A 19,715-nucleotide genomic window follows, 5' to 3' on the forward strand; every position below is an offset into this window, starting at 1 on the left:
TTCTTTAACTATTAATTCATATAATATGCATTTTTATGAATAAATGCTTTGGTTATTGTATATATATTCAGCTAAACAGCACGGTATAATTTAATGCCAATATCTTGAATTCTAATGGAGACCAAAGTTTCTTAAGTAAGGTCTGTGACATGGGCCATAACAGAGCTGGAAAACTCACTCCTATTTAAGCCTCCTCATGTGCTTAGTACTAGCCTTCCCCAACCCCATGCTCACCTGATGAACAAATTCCTTAAAAAAAAAAGGTACAAAATTATGACACAGGAGTATGAAAACACCAACATCAAAAGACCACAGGATAGAACTGTGCTCAGAGTCTCTAAGCTCTGAGTATTGAGAAATGGAGATTTTACTGCAGGAGTCTTCATACACAATTCTAGTCTTTAACCACAAACTATCCTTAATATAGTTGGATAAATAAATGATACAAAATTCTCCAGTTAAGTGTTACTCCCCAACAATTTATTTTTACTTCATTCTCCACATGAAAATTGTAGAAACAAAGATCCTTAATTTCGTTTTGTTTTTCCTATCCTTTTGAACTCATTGTGCTCTAACATGTTTGGTGTAATTTAAAACTCAATGTTTCTCAACTAAACTCAAAATGAAAATAAAATTACCCACATCCCAATCAATTCAGAAGGAACCATTTAGAGTAGATTGCTGAATTGGGAATTAGGTCTTATTTGTAACACATCCCAGTGCAATATTTGTCTTTTAAAGTATTATTAATGTATTTAAAGTCAACTTAAATCATATGATGAACACTTATCTTACTTACTTGGATGTCTGAGCCTTAAAATCGTAAACAGCTTTTGCAGGCAATTTCTGAAAATGAAGGAAATGGTTAGCGCTAACTTAAAATTATGGATTTCCTATAAAAAAGCAGTTTCACGTGAACTAAAGAGAAAAGAAACCTCAAGGAATGATTAAACATATACAATTTAAATCATTTATGCAATTTATAAATAAATCAATTAGTTCTTTATTTAGATATTTAAACTGTAACAGGAATGTAACAGATGACTTATTCACCATAACTATTGACTATCATATTTCATCTTAGGAACTAAGGTAAATGAATGCCATAAAAGGGGAATAAAATGCCTGCAGAGGATTCAGTCCTAGGTATAATTTTGGCTTTTCCTGGGATAATTGTGGAAAGTCAATTGCTCTATGTCCTAAGTATTGACACAACTTCTGAATCATAATAAAAGGACTGGAAAAAGTCATGAGGGAAGTCATTACCCCTTTTACTAAACACTTATTGACATAGTAGCAAAGAAATATTAGCCCACTTATCACTGAGAGGCTCGTTAGTGGCCAAAAGTGTAGGCTTGGTCATTTTATATTCCCTGGAGAGTTCAGGAATTCTTCAGCACACAGTAAACCAGCTGCTTATCTTTGAGTTGTGATATGATGTGACTCGTGCCCACACTCAAGCTTCGGGGCCCGCAGATCTGCCTGGGCCACCTGTAGCTACTTCCTCTCTGATTCCAATAATCCCCTCACCTCACTCTCTTTCCCTGTGACTCTGGTGAACTTTGGGCAACCTGGATCATTTCTGACTTCTTTGGGGGTCCACAGGCCCTGGACTATGTCAGACACCTGTAGAGAACTTTCTGGAGTGGCTGCCAGTCCAAGACCAGCCTTCAGTTTCTATCAAACTTTCATGGCTCCAAGATAGTACAAGCCAGACCTCCAGCTCTGGCTCAGGACCATGGACAAGAGCCAGTAGGTAGGTGGTTCTCAGGGGCAGTGTTTTGTTTTCAGGGATCCTCTCTAACAAAAGCAGGCCAGCAAAAACTGTTTCTATGGAATTTGTATTGATTGGCAGCATGGCTGACCTAGGGCTGTCCCCTGTATCACTGGGCCAGAAATTTGTACAGGGGAAACCTTCTTCCTGCAAGGGGCGGCCCAGCTCAAGACTCTTGAATTTATGGGTGTCAGGTCAAGACTCAGAGAGTCACTGTCAAAACTGGATTACAACTGGGGGAGACCTGCCGCTAGGGTCAGAATGCAGCTGGCTTCAAGTGCTTTGCTCGGGCTCCAGGGAAAACTGTTTCTAGTTTCTCTGCCATCACTTTTGTGTTTTTAATCTGGGTTCTTTACTGGTTTTGGACGTAACTTCGGCTGGCAAGTGCTTTATCAAGTACATTGGTGAAAAAGACTCAAATGATACTAAACAGACTACCTCTTTTTCTGGAGTTCCTCTTCTTTCCCTTGGTGCACTTCTCCCCAAATCAGTCAGTGTGGATGAGTAACTTCTAGGGGACTCACGGTCTATTGGAAAGGACAGGGCCAGAGTGAGTATCCACTTAATCAAAAGCAGACTGGTTTAGCCATTTTCCCTGGTGGCAACTATTTACCCTTCACATTTGGAGAGACACCGCAATGGAAAACATGGGTCTAAAACTCATGGGTAATTATAAAGTTATGATATAAGACAAAAACAGAGCATTTTAAGAGGAAAAATGGATATTTTTCCATTTTTTCCTTTTTCCTTTTTCTGCAATACAAGATTACAGAAGTATTATAATCATAAATATAAATATAATTGTAACATTGCTGATATAATTATACTGTAGCACCTGGTATAGACAATTTGCAGTTACAGGGATTGTTTACTTCAAAGATTTAATACTTTCTATTCCTTTTTGCCACCAGTTTATAATTACTATGATAGGGCCTGGAGAAGATGGAGAAGGTAGCAACGACTTATAAAAACTGAAACATGCTGTGGAACAATTTAAGAACATAGTAATGAAAAAGAGAGAAAAATAAAGTATGATGATGACAGAACTATGTCATGGCCATTCTCTTCCCTCTTTCTCTCTGTTTTTAATTACTTATTGAGTCTGAAGATGGCATCTTAAAGCTGAAGGCTTAAAAGGCCATTACCTGTTGCCTTCCTTTGTGTTCAACTATCTTATTAGAAAGTGAATATCTATTCCAATAAACAAAGGGATAAAAATTTTCTAAACAATGTGTTGCATTGGTTGCCAAATTACTTATGAACTATTGCATTGTTTTTGTTCACCTTAAAACAAAATATACATGATTAATTACATTATAAAATAATGATTGCAAGTATCTATTAATGGTATCTTATATCTCATGCATTATACGTGGAAATGTAACTGATATTGAATAACTGGAAAAGTAGCTAATTTACTAAAACATTAGGTTATGACATGTCTCAATCAGTGAAAATTTCAAATTGTTGGCATTGATTTAGAAAATTTGAATTTTCTGTTTTTGAAGTATGTCGTATAGTATAAATGAAAGCAAAGATAAATACTAATAAGATAAACAAATTTGTGCAATGGTAACTAACAATTGGGCTATACATATTACATTAATATGAAATCTGAATTATGTCTCTTTTTTGCCTATAGAGATTATATTCTATGCTACAAATTCTGAATTACATGAGTTTGAATCTTGTTTCTGCTACCTACTGTCTGTGTGACTTTGGTCAGATTTCTTGTCCTCTTTGGGTATTGATTTCCTCAACTGTAAAACAGTATTTACAATAATATCTATCACCTAGGTTTATGCCGTGTTAAGTAGATAATGTATGTAAAGCACTTTGCAGTGTCTGGTGCATAGAAAACTCTCTTGACAATACAAGTTTCAGCCTGGAATATTCATTCCAGCTTCCTAAAATTTACACAGTAAACAGATGCACTTTAAGCATTAATGAAAAGAATTGGATATAAATATCAAAACATCCTGCTTTTCAGTACCGTAAACCTGAAAAAATGTCCTCTGTATTTGAATTGCTATTTGGCCTTGTGTTCCACTTTCAGGAATAATCCATCTATGAAAATGAAGTTGAGAGTCACTTTTATCCTAAATAGTCTAACTCAAATGTCAGTATAGGGTTGTTTTAGCAGAAATAGAAAATAAATTAATTAAATAATGGAAAGGAAGAGAAAATGAATACAATGAATGATGGAAATGAGACATATATAGAGAGCTTAAAGATATATTCACAAAAATTTTATCCCAATTGTATCTTTTAAATGGAGAAAGTTATTAAACAAGTCCTATTCTCTTTTAATCGCCAATCAATTACTATATTACATATTTTGGTTTTGCTTCCTGAGTGTTTTGATTTAGTATCTTCTATATAGAATGTCAGCAAATTATTTATTGAATGAATGACTATAAAGTTAATATAAGAATCAAGGAAAAGACTGTTAAACTATTGGTTTTGATTCGTTTTACAACAAAAAAAGAGCTAATGCAAAGTTGTCAGTTTCTTAAGGATACTGATATTCAATTATGATTTTTGCCTTGAAATTCTTTTAAATTGGTAAAATAAGTTTAATTGGTTGTTTCTATGTAACAGTTGGTTCAACCCTAACATCAAGCTACAAAATGGTTTTCCCTTTCGATTTTGAATGAGTAAATTTTTGTGAATTGATGATCACTTTAAGCCACACATCAAGTCCAAATATCCCATGAGCAAATGAGAACTATTCAGTGAGGCATGTTTGCACAACAAGCATTTGCTTCACAATACATAATGAATCCAAGTGGTCTCACAGCTCAAGAATGATGAATGTAGGAATGGAAAATGAAAGAGCTGGAGGGTGGGCATCTGAACCACAAGGGAAAAGATAGAAAAGTTGATCCACCTTGGAGGCTCAGTGCACTGTCGTGGTCTTGGTGGTGGTAGTTGTTGTTGGTGTCGTCTTGGAAGGAGGCACTGTGAGGCATTCTCCCACAATCATTCTGGTACAATGGACAATGAGTAGCACCTTCTTGAGATGGTGGGTGGAAAGGCTGGTGCATGGGGCTCCTTTTTAGAGCTTTGAGTGATGAATTCCTTTCAGGAATATCTGGCAGCAGTTCACTGATAAGACGGTGCAGTATACTGTTGTCTGGCAAACTTCCCCTTCTCTTTTCAGCCTTAATTTGGTCACAGATGTCTTTAAGGGCAGAGTCCAGAGCCTCAAATACAGACGTTTTACATTTTGCCTTTTCCACCTGTTTTTTGGGAGTTGAATTTTTTTTCCTCCGGAAAGGCACGGGACTGACTAGAAATGCCAGTTTAGAAAGGCCAGGGTCCGTTTCTTGTCTTCTGGGCTCTTCAGTATTTTCGTGTTTAGCTCTTTCATGTTTTAACATTGTTGTAAATCGAGTATAGGAGGCAGGGCATCTGCCTTTGCAGGAGCTGATGAGGTGCCGGTGATGGTGGTGGTGATGGTGGTGGTGATGGTGGCTGGATCCATAAAAACTTTCAGAGGATGTGAAAGAAAAGTGATCAAAATCACTCTCACTGCAAAAGGACGATCCTTCTACATGAATGTAATCACTGTGGTCAGACACAACTCCATCCTGGTCACTATCAGAAAACTCCATATGAGTTCTCGGCTGCTCGTCACTGGTGACTTCAATGTGGATCGGCACCAGGGTTTTAGACTTGTAGCTTCGTTGTACCTGAGAAGGGCGTCTACTTTGATTTTCTTCCTCCAGCAAAGACTCAATGGAAAATCGCCTTTGGGGACATAAACCATTTTGTTGTGGTTCTAGGGTTACAGGAGATAACATTTCATCTCCTAAATTTGGCATGGATTTTGACTTCTGAATCAACTTTTCAAATTCAGAAATGCGGGTGGGTACCATGTCCCTGGGCACCTCCTCAGTGGAGGACTGGCTGCATCCATGGAGCAGGCCCTTGTGTTGCTGCTCCTTTTCATACTGCATTATTCTTGACTTTACAGAGCAAATCACCTCTGAATTCATCAAATCCTTGCGGTTGATGCGGTGCATTTTCTTGTACAATTTCAGGAACCCTGGGGCGTCGTGGGCTGACCTGTGTCGGAGCCTTGATCTGCTATTACTGCGGCCCTCCTGGATGTAGGGGGAAGCCCATGTTACGGGGCAGCTCTCCTTGGAGTCCTCTTCACATAACAGAGAACCCATACTTTCTGACTTGGCTTTCGGGTCAGGAAAACTATCGCAGTCATCGTTTAAAAGGTCATCGCAACTACGGGATTTGATTTTGGGGGAAACCGTTTCTTCAGTGCTGCTCCAGACCTCTGCGTTTTGCCGGGCCATTTGCCAGCCGTTTTTGAAAGTAATGGCCCTCTGTGAGTCATGTGGGATGTCCAAATGCTGTCTGTAAGTGTTACAGTAATCTAACTCATGGGAGGGGTTGCCGTTGAGCCCTGAGTAACTGCAAAGGGATGGACATATTTTGCTATCGTCCCCACCTTTTAGTCCAGGGCAGCGTGGTGGAAGAGAGACGTTGGAGAAGTTAAAAGGCTCATAAAGAGGAGAGCATGTCAGTTAGCGTCAGATAGCACAGCAAAGAGAAAGCATTTAGTGGAGTTTCATCTAGACACTGATTGTTACACGTGTAGCTTCAACTTTAGAGAAAAAAGCCTAATTCTAAAGCAAGGCAATACTTTGGCAATAAATGTAGCTTTGCAGATGATAGTTAACAAAACCATGTATAAAAAGTAACTGGTGTCGCTAATACGCCTATTTCTATTGCATATTTCATCCATCTTTCTGCAAATATGGTATTCAAAAATCCAGTAGTGCCTTGTAAGCTAATAGCATGACCTGGTAGTGATTTAAAGGTTTTGTAATTAATACCAAAAATGCTATAGATTTAAACATCTTAATAGGGTCAGGATTTGAATCTTATTTGATTTATAATAATAAAGAGGTAAAGAGTAACTTATAAATTTACATTTAATTAATACTCCCATAACCGTATCAAATAATTTTTCATGGGCATTAGATAGAAAAAGCTATAAGACAAAATATTTTCCCAAATTGCAAAATCAAGTTCAGTTGCTGTGAACTATTGCTGCTAATATTTTTCTAAGAAATAAACCCAACTAACACCTCTTTAAACAAATGAATTTACCTCTTTAATTTCTCTGCCTTCAACCTCTTATTAGGCAGTTTCCCATAAGGATAACTGGATATAATGTAAAACTTTCATCAGAGGTAAATGCACTTGCTTTTTTCCAGGAAGGGTCTTTTTAAAAAATCATTTGCAATATAATAATGTAGCGCTAACCCTGACATCAATTTCGAATATCTATGGAAATAGTCTTTTCTTTTGTGTTGCTGAGTTAATTAATAAATGAGAGGCCAAATTACATCTAATGGGACATTTTCTTCTTAGAAATAAGCCTAGTGGAGGAAAATAGCTCTATTGACAGCTCCTGCCTTCTCCAAATTCTTCAAAAGTAGATAAGCACATTAAGTAGCTATGTAGTATTTGAGAAAGGAAGTTGACTTAACACCCCCTAGGATAAAAACAAATATCTAAATTAATCAGAACCCTTTTAACTTTTGGGTGGTATCCAAGCATAATGAGTCAATGGCATTTCATGACTTATTGGTTTCCTTGGGATATTTGTTTATGTAAATGAGTAGAATCTGATACGGGTACATCTGTTAATTTGAGGAATGGTACAGTGAAAGGGGATCCCTCCCTGTGAATCTCCCAGTAAGTAGTCACAGCTTTACTAGGCCACGGACAAGAGCTAGCACCTCCTGCCTATCCAGAGCCCAATCATCAAAACCAAAAATCTTTTGCACACAGACCAGCTAACTCTTAGCTTTAATTTCATGTGGCAACACTTTCAGTGCCTACATTCAATATGTGTAGCTGAATCTCTGCTACTTTATGGAAACTTCAGTTACAGCTCACTTTCTTCACACACTTCAAATTTCTTCTCTCTTATGTTTCAACCCCAGAGGATTGGAGGAGACCCTGAGTCCCCAAATCCTAGGTACCTATGGATACTGGTTCAATCCTAGGTCTCTATCTTGGGGATATTCCTGTTACAGCTGCAGTAATGTGTAACTAAACAGAGACTTGAAGGAGTGACATCTTCCTTTCAACACAATTCACTAAATTTCCAGAGAGGAGACAGGCCATACAGAAAATTGGCTTGGTGATATCTAAACTTTACAGTTATGGCCTGAAACCAGTTAGTTCTTACTAGTGGACTGTTTGAATTGAACACTATGTTACATGCAGAACATGGATATTCTACTGTATGTATGAATATTGACCAAAATATAAAGCAAGTGATTAAAGAAACAACTTTCATAGGTTAGACAAACTTTTGTCTAGAATTAAATAATTTTAAAAATCCAAAACCAATTTATGTTTTAGGCAGCAACGTTCTCTGTTGCTACTTCTAGTTTCTATTCTATAAATCTGATTAATTTTTCTAGTTGTAGTAACATTAGAAAATGTTGACAATATGCAAATGTTAGGAAATGTAATCTTTTAATAGCCTGACAATACAATATTTGATACTTTAAATTTGTTCCAGAAAACACACACAATATATTTGGAGAAAAGAAAGCATTAACAGATGATAAGAGTCCTTTAAGCCACTCAAATGGTTCACCATCCTGATTTAGTCTGTGTATAAAGAAAGCTATTGTTCTGAAACTATATTTTATTTAAGACACTATTTACATGCTAACTATTTCTGGGTAGTTATCATTGGACCAGCTCTCCCAAAGTTAAAACTTAAACTAGTAAATTGTTTATATGTCATTTATTGCTGCTCACCTTTTGCTCTTGATGGGGAAGAAGGAGAAGAACTAATGAAGGACTTTGTCAGGGTGGTGCTTGATCCTGGGAGGTCTGCTCGACCTGGGCTAGTTCTGCTTGCAGTTGGATCCCCCAAGCCCCTCGGCTGCCCCACCGCAGGCTCGCTCTTCCTCCTTTTCCTAAAGTCACTGGCCATGCTTGCAGAACTGAAAAAAGGAATCAGCTTCAGTTTGGTTGGTGTTGCAGGGGGTTCAACTTTGAATCAGAAAGACTAGTGGAAGGTGCTGGTGGCCATGGTATGCCTCTTATCCCCCATCCCCCAAACTGCATTCTTAGGAATTCATTCCTTGATATTAAAAACTATTTCTTTATAATCACCTCTTTGAAAATTAATAGACTCATCTGCAAACAGTGACAGTTTCACATCTTCCTTTTCAATTTGTATTTCTTTTATTTCTTTTTCTTGTTTGATTGCTGTGGCTAGGACTTCCTAGACATTATTTTTTTAGAGCAGGTTTTTTTTTATCTTAAATTCTTTTAAAGCAATTTTATGTTTACAGAAAAATTGATTGGAAAGTACAGCGAGTTCCCATATACTCCCTTTCCCTTGCACACATTTTCTCCTGTTACTGACATCTTCTATTAGTGTGGTACATTTCTTACAGTTGATGAATCACATCGATATATTATCATTAAATGTAATTAAAGTCCATTGTTCATATTAGGGTTCATGTTTTCTGTTGAACATCCTATGGGTTTGAAAAATGTATGGTGACATGTGTCCCTCATTACTGTATCATATAGAGTAGTGTCATTGCCATAAAAGTCCCCTGCGATCTACCTCTTCATCCCTCCCTCCCTGTGAACACCTGGTGACCACTGATCTTTTTACTCTCTCTAGTTTTACCTTTCCCAGAATGTCATATATTTGGAACCAACAGTATGTACCCTTTTTAGATTGGCTTCTTTCATTAGCAACATGCTCTTAAGTTTCCTCCATGTCCTTTTGTCGGTGGATAGCGCATTTATTTTTATTGTTGAATAATATTCCATTATATGGATGTACCACAGTTTGTTTATCCATTCACCTATTGAAGGACACCTTGGTTTGCTTCCAAGTTTTGGCAATTATGAATAAAGCTACTATAAACATTCATATACAGGTTTTTGTATGAACATAATCACCTTTAAAAGTAAAAATTCTCTATTAGTGTAATATTTTGTTACTGACAATTCCGTGTTAGGATTTGTACCATACATCTTTTCTCTATACAGAACAGTTGCAACAACATGAATATATCTGGAGGAGGGATGCCAAAATGGAGGAAAGGATTGGAAAAAAGGAGGAAATCTGGTAAGACCAATTTTTCTTACCTCGAGCTTTCTCTATGGCTTTTCCTAATAATCTTAGCTTTAAAAAACTTACACTGCAATTCCAACATTTTTCTGTTTAAATAATGAATGACCAATAATCTGGTCATCAAATAAACTATTAGAGTCCTTTTACCCGGTTGTATTAAAAGGTGTCGACAGTCTGTAAGGGCAGGGACTTTTTATCATGGTTCTGGATCTGAGTATAATATCATTTAAGACAAACATTAGTGAACGAATATATACCTCACATAGCATGCTGTCTGTCAAATCATTAGATAGAATTCCACCACCACCAGCAGCAAGAGCACACCAGCTCCTATGAACCAGCAGTATGCTATTTGCTTTACTGTCATTATTGTCTTACACAGCATGCACAGCAACCGCTGAGCTATGTGCTGTTGTCACTGTTTTACAAATGAATAAATGGAACCTGCAAGCTTTGCAAGTATAGAGGTGGAGCCAGACCTCAGAATTTGTCTGCATTCTTCTAAAGAGGACACCCATGTTCGCCTAGACCTCTTTTTGCTGTCATTATCCTGTCACATGAGTGTCTGTGTGTCTCTGTGTAAATCCTTAGATCAGATTAGAACTAACTAAAGTTCAAACATTTTAGGTGCATATATAATTGTAAAAGATATAAAAGAAGGGGTTCAGGGAGCTCCTTTCTCAGAGACATTAATGCTCTTTAATGGCACTCATGAAACCAATGTACAAAGGACCCAGTTTACTTTTCCATTTATGTTGATAGAAATCTGTAGAAGAGCAGATTATTGTTATATAAATATTTGTTGTTGATGATACGATATGGCTGGGAGTTTGCATTATTCATTATTGTCATTCTACTGTGTCTGAACTTCTATAATATTTTAAAGTAAGAGTGATATTTAAAGCCTACGAACAGAACTTGCCTTGGTAGACTCTTAGGGCAGTTAGGACCTACAAGTTATTTTGGTTCGATTCTACTTTGTCCTTTGCCAACTGTGTAAACTTCGTATGTTACGGAGCCCAAGTTTCAGTTTACTAGAGATAAAATCTTAGGGATTGAGTATGTTTCTGTACATGTAGAATGCCAGGTATATAGTAAGTTCTCATTTATCAGTTGTAACAGCATTCCTGATTTGTGTGGTCAGAGTATAATGAACAAACATATGTAGAACATAATTTATAAAATTTTTTCTAACTTATTACAGTTTTTTCAAATATATCATCACATCATCTAACAATATTGAAAATTAGATGTTTATTATCCTTATCTAAGGAGAAGAAAACTGGGTATGGAGGAGACAGGGAAGGCAAGAATTTCTCAGCCTGTAATGGAGTCTAGAGTTATTTTACTTAATTTTTATACATTCTTGAATATGGTCATATAAAATGATGCAGAAACAAGTTAAAACAACTTCATGAATTATGGTGCTTAAAATAAAGATGAGGGATAAATAATTTTTCATTTCTATTTCACTGAAAAAGAAACCACTGGTATAGAATATCCTGGTTGCATAATAATGAGACTCTTACCTAGTGGGTCTTTCCAGGCTCCTGTCTATAGAGGATTGATACAAGGAGGCCTGTTAAGATAGAAAGATAGTTCCATGAAAATTTTGTTTGTCCCTGGACATTATATTAGGTATCCTAAAAAGAATACTGTCAAAATTGAGATTAAAAATACCATTTATTTTGGGCATAAAAATGTTTTCCCAAAGAGAAATCATGCAACCTAATTTCTACTTTCTTCTTATCTACTTCCTCTTCTGATATACAGTCATCCCTTGGTATCTGATGGGAATTGGTTCCAGGACCTCCCCAAGGATACCAAAATCTGAGGATGCTCAAGTCCCTCATATACAATGGTGTACTATTCGCATATAACCTACCCACATCCTTCCGTAAATTATCTCTGGATTACTTATAATACCTAATACAATGTAAATGCTATGGAAATAGTTGCTGGCATGGAAAATTCAAGTTTTGCTTTTTGGAAATTTCTGGAATTTTTGGGGGGGGAATATTTTTGTCCCTAAGTTGGTTGAATCTGTGAATGTGGAACCCACAGATATGGAGGGTCGACTGTACAGCACCGCTCTTCTCTGTGTAACTCAAAATATTCATAAATCAAACATTGCCTGAGGGGGAAAAAGAAAAATCAATAACCACTCCTTCATGTAGAAATAGACTATAAATAGAAATTTCTTACATAAAGGAATGGTTTGATGTTTAAAGAAATATTTGTAGTCATCATGCAATCCTTATAAAACTTAACCTTCTTTATAAATTTTTGTCATGTTGCCAGGTGTTATTTTTATGTAGACATAAAATGTAAGCAGAACTGCCTTCATCTGTCAACATAGACATGACTTTTTAATAAAAACCACAGAATTTGGTTTGAAATTAAACTAGACTACCTGGTCCTTAAATCAGAAATTAGTTATGTTCAGGGTTAGCTTAAAATAAATGATTTAATGAACCAAAATATAATCTTTTTTTAGGAAAGTGCACTTTTAACATTTTAGTCAGAAAATCAGCTCTCAGTTATCCATGGTTTTAGGGACAAAGAAAAATAGATGATACAAATTGATAAATAATTCCAAATGCTTATTGTATACACCATTTTCATACTTCTTCATTCTGAACAATACAATGAAACAGATATTAAACAAAAATGTTAAATATGAATTTGAGATGAAAGTAGTTGTGGTATGATGCATGATGTCTAGGTTGTATAGGGAAATGCCTACCAAATATACACACACACACACACACACACACACACACACACACACACACACACACACACATAATCCCCCTTATGCATAACTCTAAAATTGCTTCTATTAACTAATATTTTCATTTTTACTGAATGAGAATGGAATTGCCCAAAAACAAACAAAAGCATCTCTCTGCAAGAGAATATTACCCTCTCTTTTCTCTAGACAGAGAAAAGCATATTATAATACTTTTAGTTCCTGTAAAACATTTAGATTCTGAATTTCTCAATAAATATAAAGATAGAAAAAAATTGGTCTGCTAATTGGATAAGTTTACATGACTATTTTAACTTGCTACTCTGAATTGGACACTGGAAAGGTGGAAAGATAAATACTAAATAAGAAGGATGGCAAACAAGTAAATAAATAAAACCAGACAATTATATTCTGATTTTGAAATATTAATTCTACATGTTTGCAGAAGAGCAACACCAGAGAGCCTCAGAGCACTGCTACCTGTGTGGCTCACAACTTTCATGGGACATCCAACCACAAACCACAGTTGGCCATCAAAAAGTATCCATTGTGGAACACTCTTAGAATACCCCTAGAGTGATCAGAAATTTTGAATCACCAGCTAAATGATTTTGAATCATGAGCCTAAACAATAATATGAAATAAAACATAGTGTAAGAGGTGAAGGCTCTATACTGATAAATTAATTGTGTTTTAGACTTAGGCTAAGAAAGTACAATTACTCCTCCTTGTGCTGGTTTCCACAACCTAAAATAAACTGAAACCAGTATTGTGATGTGTGTTCAAAGGAAAGGTTCAGTATTAAATTATAAGGAAACAATAAAAAGTCTAGATAGATGACTAAGAGAAAACCTTGTATGATAAGTATATGACTAGTACTCATTCTGAAATGGAAATTGTCTCCAGAAAGGAGGTAGCTATTTCACCTATTATGATCTACTGAGTATTTACATATTACCATTATTTTAATACACCTAAATGAAGGTCATTTTAATAAAATACAGACACTGAATTGCTCTTTCTGCTATGTGATCATGTGATTAAACTTTGCTTAAAAGTCCTTAATTGTTCCTTATTAATGCCAGCTTCTCACTTATATTTATGGATTAAAAAGTATGTTATTCATGGCATATACTAGGCAACTGATAAATGGTAGCTAAGATAAGGTCTAATCAATTACAAATTTTACCAGAAATGTTTTACATAAGGTTATTAGAGACAGAATCCAGTACCTTATCAGAGGATTTTTTAACACTGAAAAACCATGATGTGAAGTTAATAATATAGTTAATATGCTATCAGAACATACGACACCCCCGTCTCAATCCCTAAGAGATAATGCAAAATCAGTTTAACCATCAGCAAAGTGCTTCTTTATGTGATTTTTTTTTGCCACTACCGTTAACATTACAGAATGCATAGAATTAAGTTTCTACTATTTTTATCCCAAGGATTACTGTGTAATGTTAATTATAGAAATGTATTTCACAGAAATTAATGGTTAATAAGAAATAGTATTAAGTAAATAATTTGTTTCTAAAAGATTTGAGCTCTAAATATATCTTTTGGAATTGCTAAGAAGTATGGTATAAAGGAAATAGCACTGAAGTGAAGGTTAAGAGATCTGTTTTTTATTTTTAATTTGCCACCATGTTATCATCTGATTTTGGACATATTTCTTAAAATAGTTGGACTCTACTTTTCTTGACTGAAAAATGAGTGAGTTAGACATGGCGATCTCTAACTCCATTTCAGTTCTCAATGAACTAACTGTCTTAAAAATATCTTGGAAATATCTGACCAAGATATCTGAGAGAAATATCTGACCACATTGAATTCCAAAGTAAATTCTTTGGCTGTTCATATGTTGAAATGATACCCTTTCTTCAGATCTAGAGGTAACATGACACACAGAATAGAACTGCTTGTTGTATTTGATTTTCTTCAGATTACACACCTATGTACAGCAAATAAGCCTTTAGAAATGATTGAATTCAATAACCCAGAATGTTTCTGGTTACTCTATTTACTTTTTATTTAATATATAAATATTTCAACACTTCTCTGTTTTAACATACACTGTGATGCATACCTCAGGGGAAATAATTTGGAATTGCAAATTGCTCTAGAAAGTTGGATATTTCCTCCTGAGACTGTGCCTGCAATTCCAGTTGTCACCATCATGTGTCAGTAGTATACCCTGCAGCATAGGTATTCTACTAGTTTTGTTTTCTAGTTGCACATATTTAACTGAGTTAAGACTTTTTAATGAAAATATATATTTTTCATACTCTCTTTGACTAACTCAAATAACACTGTACATTGCCAGGCATAAATTTTTTTTTTTTTTTTTTTTACTTATCAGATTGTCATGAACATTCCTATACAGAGATGGAAAATGCATTTCATCTCATGTGCCAGTGATAATCTATTAGAGTGGCTGCCTGGATTATAGCATTGAGAAGGATTAGTAATGTCTGCCAAGGGTGTCTGACTGGGAAGTTGTGACATGTGTGCCAGTTATTTGTCAGCCCTATTCTTGATTTTATCTGATGCTAAAGTCCACAAATTGTATTTAGGAAAATGAAAGAATTAAAATAAATTTTAGGAATATGTGAGGCATAAAAATCTGATTATCTAAGAATACAAACTGTCATTCTACACCTCCAAGCATGATGATAAAATGGCTCTGAAGAGATTTCTAGCAGTATTTTACTCAGTCTAATCAAATATATGCACTAACACTACTACTTTTGCTTTTTGATTATCACACTCCTGGATACCAGGATGCATTGAATAGTTCACCTGAAAGTAATGATCGGAATGATTCTTCACCTATGTTTCAGAAAGAGCCAACAATTTTGGTATAATTAATGTCCAAGCAATGATACTGGATACAATCCAGTGATGCAAAGACAGATTTTTCAAAAACAGCTTAGACACTTTAGCGAATTGTAAAACACGGATGTTCAGAATCACAGTAACAGGTCCTAAGAGAGAAATCTGAAAAAGAGAATAATTTGTTTTTACCTCATTGGAAACACCAGAAGAATGATCTTGAACATAGTCCAGAGCCTTTTTAGGAGGCTGGGTGTAGATGCACCACATAAGCAGAAGTGTAGAGATGGAATGGAGGAGAATCAATGGCAGCAAGGAATGAACATGTGGAAAAGGTGACAACAGTTAGAAATTGAGCGCTGACAGTATCAGATACACATATAGAGTGACATGAATGGAGCAAAATGGGGGTAGCCCAGGAGGAAGAGTGCGATGTTCGTAAATATTCTCAAGCACTGGGCAAAATTACTAGTGATTTGATTAGTATATTTATAAACTCATTTCATCAAATCAAAATTAGCACTCCTAGTCTCTAGCCACGGAGGAATGCAAGGTACATTAAAAAAACACTGAAGGAGCAGGTGGATAGCATGCTGGTGAGTTTCCATGTGTGGCCTGAAAATGATTGTAGAAAAATGCTGATAATTTAGGCTCAACCAGAAATTGGTCCTATCCCTATAAACTGTCCAATCAACAATAACAACACATATAAATTAAAGCTAGGGAATTTTTTTTGTCTAAAGTAAAATGCATTTATGTGAATACTTGGATTCAAATTAGGAAAAATATTCTTCCTATCAGTTATAGAAATTCTAAAAATATTATTTGGTTTATACTCATTTACAGTCACTTTTGATCCAGTTCAATAAGATACAATGAATCTAACCAAGTCTCGTTTGCATTTTAGTGGACAAAAGGGACTAACTACTATAACCACCTAGTATATAATATATGGTCAGTATATGACTGTATAACTCAGTCTATGACATGATAAAAGAAAGATTGTACTCTCTGATCTTTAATAAAACTTCTGTGTGGTGTATTCGGTATGTTAAGTGTTTAAAATTCAGAAACACCAGTGAGAGTATAAAAACTATGTAACTGACAGACATCAAATGCACTGTGTCGGCAGCTGCAGTTCCCCAGTAAAACTCGAGTTAATAAAGGAAATTGTTATTCGAAGCTTGGGTTGATGCTTTATCCCAAACAGATTAAGCAGTTCTCGTAAGATCCACCTTTGGTGGAGGTCTGGGGACTAGAGGAGTCGTGGTGGTTTTCAGTAGCAGGAGGAGAAATCAAGGTCCACAGGGTTTCCTTGTTTTTCCTTTTCCTTATATCCCTAAGAGCAAATGAGACATTTTATAGTGGGGATATTCTGGCAGTATATTATAGTGGGGATTTGCCAGAAGTTTTTGTTTGTTTTTGTTTTTTTGATAGGTCTGAGTTTAACTTCTGACTCTGCCACTTAACTCTCTTGGGCAAATTACTTAACCCCTCTGGCCTCCGGCTTCTTACTGGAGAGACATTGTGAGGACTCAGATCATTAGTATGGAACCCAGCCCTCTCCAGGTGCTTGGTGATTCCTCAGCAAATAGGAGCTATCATAATAGTAATTTTTATTATTTTAAGTTTCACAGTGCTTTTCTGATTGAGCTAGATCCAAGTGGACTGTAAACAAATACAAATCTTCTATAAATCTGTAATAATTGTCTGACTATTCTAGGACAGATACTATCTCAACATTTTGAATCTGTAATCAATCAGATATTAAATAATCTAATGCATGATTTGGTGGGAAAGAAAAACTATATAGGAAGTGTCTGACATGTTTAAATGTTTGGTAGAGAAGTGAATGCGGGCTAAGCTGTACCAAATTTGTGTGTGTAGAATATACTTTTTTCAGAGTATTTTTGGTGTATATAGTATTCAGCTTTCATTCTCTAAATGACACCTATCTCTTCTGATAATGGTATGTTTTATAAATCAAACAACATTCTCCTAATCGTTTTATATTAACAGTCTAGCCTCACTTACCGGGCGTCCAAACTCCAGTTCTGAAAAGAATTTATACCAGGGCTCATTTTCTAAATCTATGTCATCTGGATTTATGCGATCAGTCTGGAGCAGATGTGAAGGAAAAGGGAAGGAAAAGTCACACTGAGCTAAGTGAGGGCAACGCTGTGAGGCATGAAAAACACACACATTCGCACACAAACATGCATCAACTCTCACCCAACAAATCTCAGCCAGAGAGAACAAAGGAAGTAAAGTAAAATGGGCAAAATTAGGATATGAAGATGAGCTTTGATGGCATCACTTAGGCCCCTAGTTATTTTCTCCGCCATCATTTCTAGTTTTCTCCTTAGCTTGATGCATAAACTATGACAAACTCTCTGTGACAGTGAGATTGAGCATTGATAGCACAGCAGGATATTAAAACAGGCTCAACTCAGTCACCAAGTAGCTCTTCTGGGCGAGTCACTCCATCGCCCCCGCCCTCATTGGTCCCAGCGTGTAAGCCTGGAGTCAGCAGACAGTTCGCTCAGGTGCAGGCACTTGGAGAGCCTGGGGAAGGCAAGGGGTAACGTGGGAAGAGATACAAGGTGGGGGAGGAGTGAGAAGTGCTGGGAGACTGTTAGCGGGTTGTTTGGCATGAAGAACCCGGGGTCTCGGTGAGAAAGAAAAGGGCAGCAAAGTGGGAGTGATTGTGAGTAGCCAGCCTCTGATTATCTTCTTAGCCTCTGGGGAGCCAGGGCTGCACCTGAACTTCCCGACGGCATGAGGTAAGTTAAAGAAGGAAGGAGCTCACCCAGATGGGAGAGAGAGCCGGGGTGCACGGGCTTGGTGTGGGAATGCTGGTCCTGGGCGGAGGGGAGGGGCTACCAGTTACTTCTCCATATGGTGACATAGAAATAGGCTTCCGGCCAGGGTCCCTTGGAACAGGTGTCGGAGTGGTTGGGAGAGGGGGCTGTAAGAAAAAGGGGTGAAGGAAAAACTGCTTCATTAGATGGAGGTTCTCGATGGGACCAAGAGGACACCAGCTAGCAGCACTTTGTGTCCTGCCTTAGGTGAGGCAGGAGGAAACGTTCAGGAAAAGTAAAATGTCCCCGGGGTCTCAGATAATTTAGGAATGGCCCGGATCACTGAAAAGGCGTGAAGACAAGGAACCTTCACAAAGTGAAGAAAGGCCACGTTTTATGAGATACCCTGAGTATCACCTTCTACCTGTCCCCCGTGAGCTAGAGAAATGGACCTGGGTGGGGTTAGGTTTTTCATATTACTGTGGTCGGTCAAGGTTGGGGAAGAGAGAGGGAGAAAATCCCACCCTGGTTTGGTTAAGACTTTAGAGAAAAATTAAAAAAAAATTTTTTTTTTTTTTGTAATTGACTTACACCCCTCCACTGGTTTCTGAATGTCATATTTAAGATACAAAACCTAGGACTGTTAATGTAAGCAGGTTGAGAAAATATATACATATTATATATATGCTTTAATAATAGAAAAAAAGACAGAGCATTTATTTTATCCAGTGATATCCTTAATGCTTTTAAATAATACATGCCTGACCAGATTCATTCAGGCCATTGATTTTACATTAAAAAGGGATGCTTAAAGTACTACATATGGGTTATGACTTCTTTGAGAATTTATTACATGACACTAAGTAAGCATGGAACAACTGGATAGTAATATTTTAAGTCAGGGGAAAAATAAAAAAACTCCAGTTCTCTAAAAGCCATTCACCTGGGCCAGGAGAGGACACATTCCAGGAGATATATGATGTGCTCATGGCCTCAAAGCAGATTCGTATCATTCCCTTCCAGTTTCTAAAGAACTCAAGGACCTCCATGGAGTAACTACATCTCAGTTCCAGGAGAAATGCTCTACAAACTTGTGATATTGGGTGCTTTGAGATATGCCATATTCAAACAAAAGCCATTATTTGACATTAGCTTGTCCGAGTGTTTTGTTGGCCTGTTGCATTCCCAATAGTTTTGTTAATAACACAGTCTGTATTTAATAATCAATTATATCCAAAGCCTTTTTAGAGATGTGCTTTTTATTTCAATATTTTATGAGATTATAATAGTAGTTACAGGCAGTGATAGAAAAGTTTGAGACATCATAACACAAGAGTGAAAGGGCCTATGGTATCCAGAATATGTGGTGACCATAATGATAAAGACCATGTAATAACC

The 19,715-nt window shown here is 36.5% G+C and overlaps 1 protein-coding gene across 32 annotated transcripts in view; it reads right to left on the reverse strand.

The window, feature by feature from the left end:
* The window catches only part of SORBS2 (sorbin and SH3 domain containing 2), a 204,321-nt gene that overhangs the window by 27,629 nt on the left and 156,977 nt on the right, over nt 1–19,715 (reverse strand). For 22 of the 32 annotated variants that reach the window (XM_036838584.1, XM_036838575.1, XM_036838566.1 and 19 more), the window contains 7 exons: nt 18,326–18,484; nt 17,551–17,634; nt 15,709–15,765; nt 11,456–11,505; nt 8,585–8,772; nt 2,213–2,301; nt 800–846 (listed from right to left, as the gene is read on the reverse strand). In XM_036838584.1, coding sequence (XP_036694479.1) covers nt 800–846; nt 2,213–2,301; nt 8,585–8,772; nt 11,456–11,505; nt 15,709–15,765; nt 17,551–17,634; nt 18,326–18,484 — 674 coding nt within the window. The remainder of the gene's footprint in view (nt 1–799; nt 847–2,212; nt 2,302–8,584; nt 8,773–11,455; nt 11,506–15,708; nt 15,766–17,550; nt 17,635–18,325; nt 18,485–19,715) is intronic. The other 10 variants (XM_036838582.1, XM_036838579.1, XM_036838589.1 and 7 more) reach the window with 4 other exon arrangements.

The sequence above is a fragment of the Balaenoptera musculus genome, chromosome 21 (assembly GCF_009873245.2).
Source record: "Balaenoptera musculus isolate JJ_BM4_2016_0621 chromosome 21, mBalMus1.pri.v3, whole genome shotgun sequence".
NCBI lineage: Eukaryota > Metazoa > Chordata > Mammalia > Artiodactyla > Balaenopteridae > Balaenoptera > Balaenoptera musculus.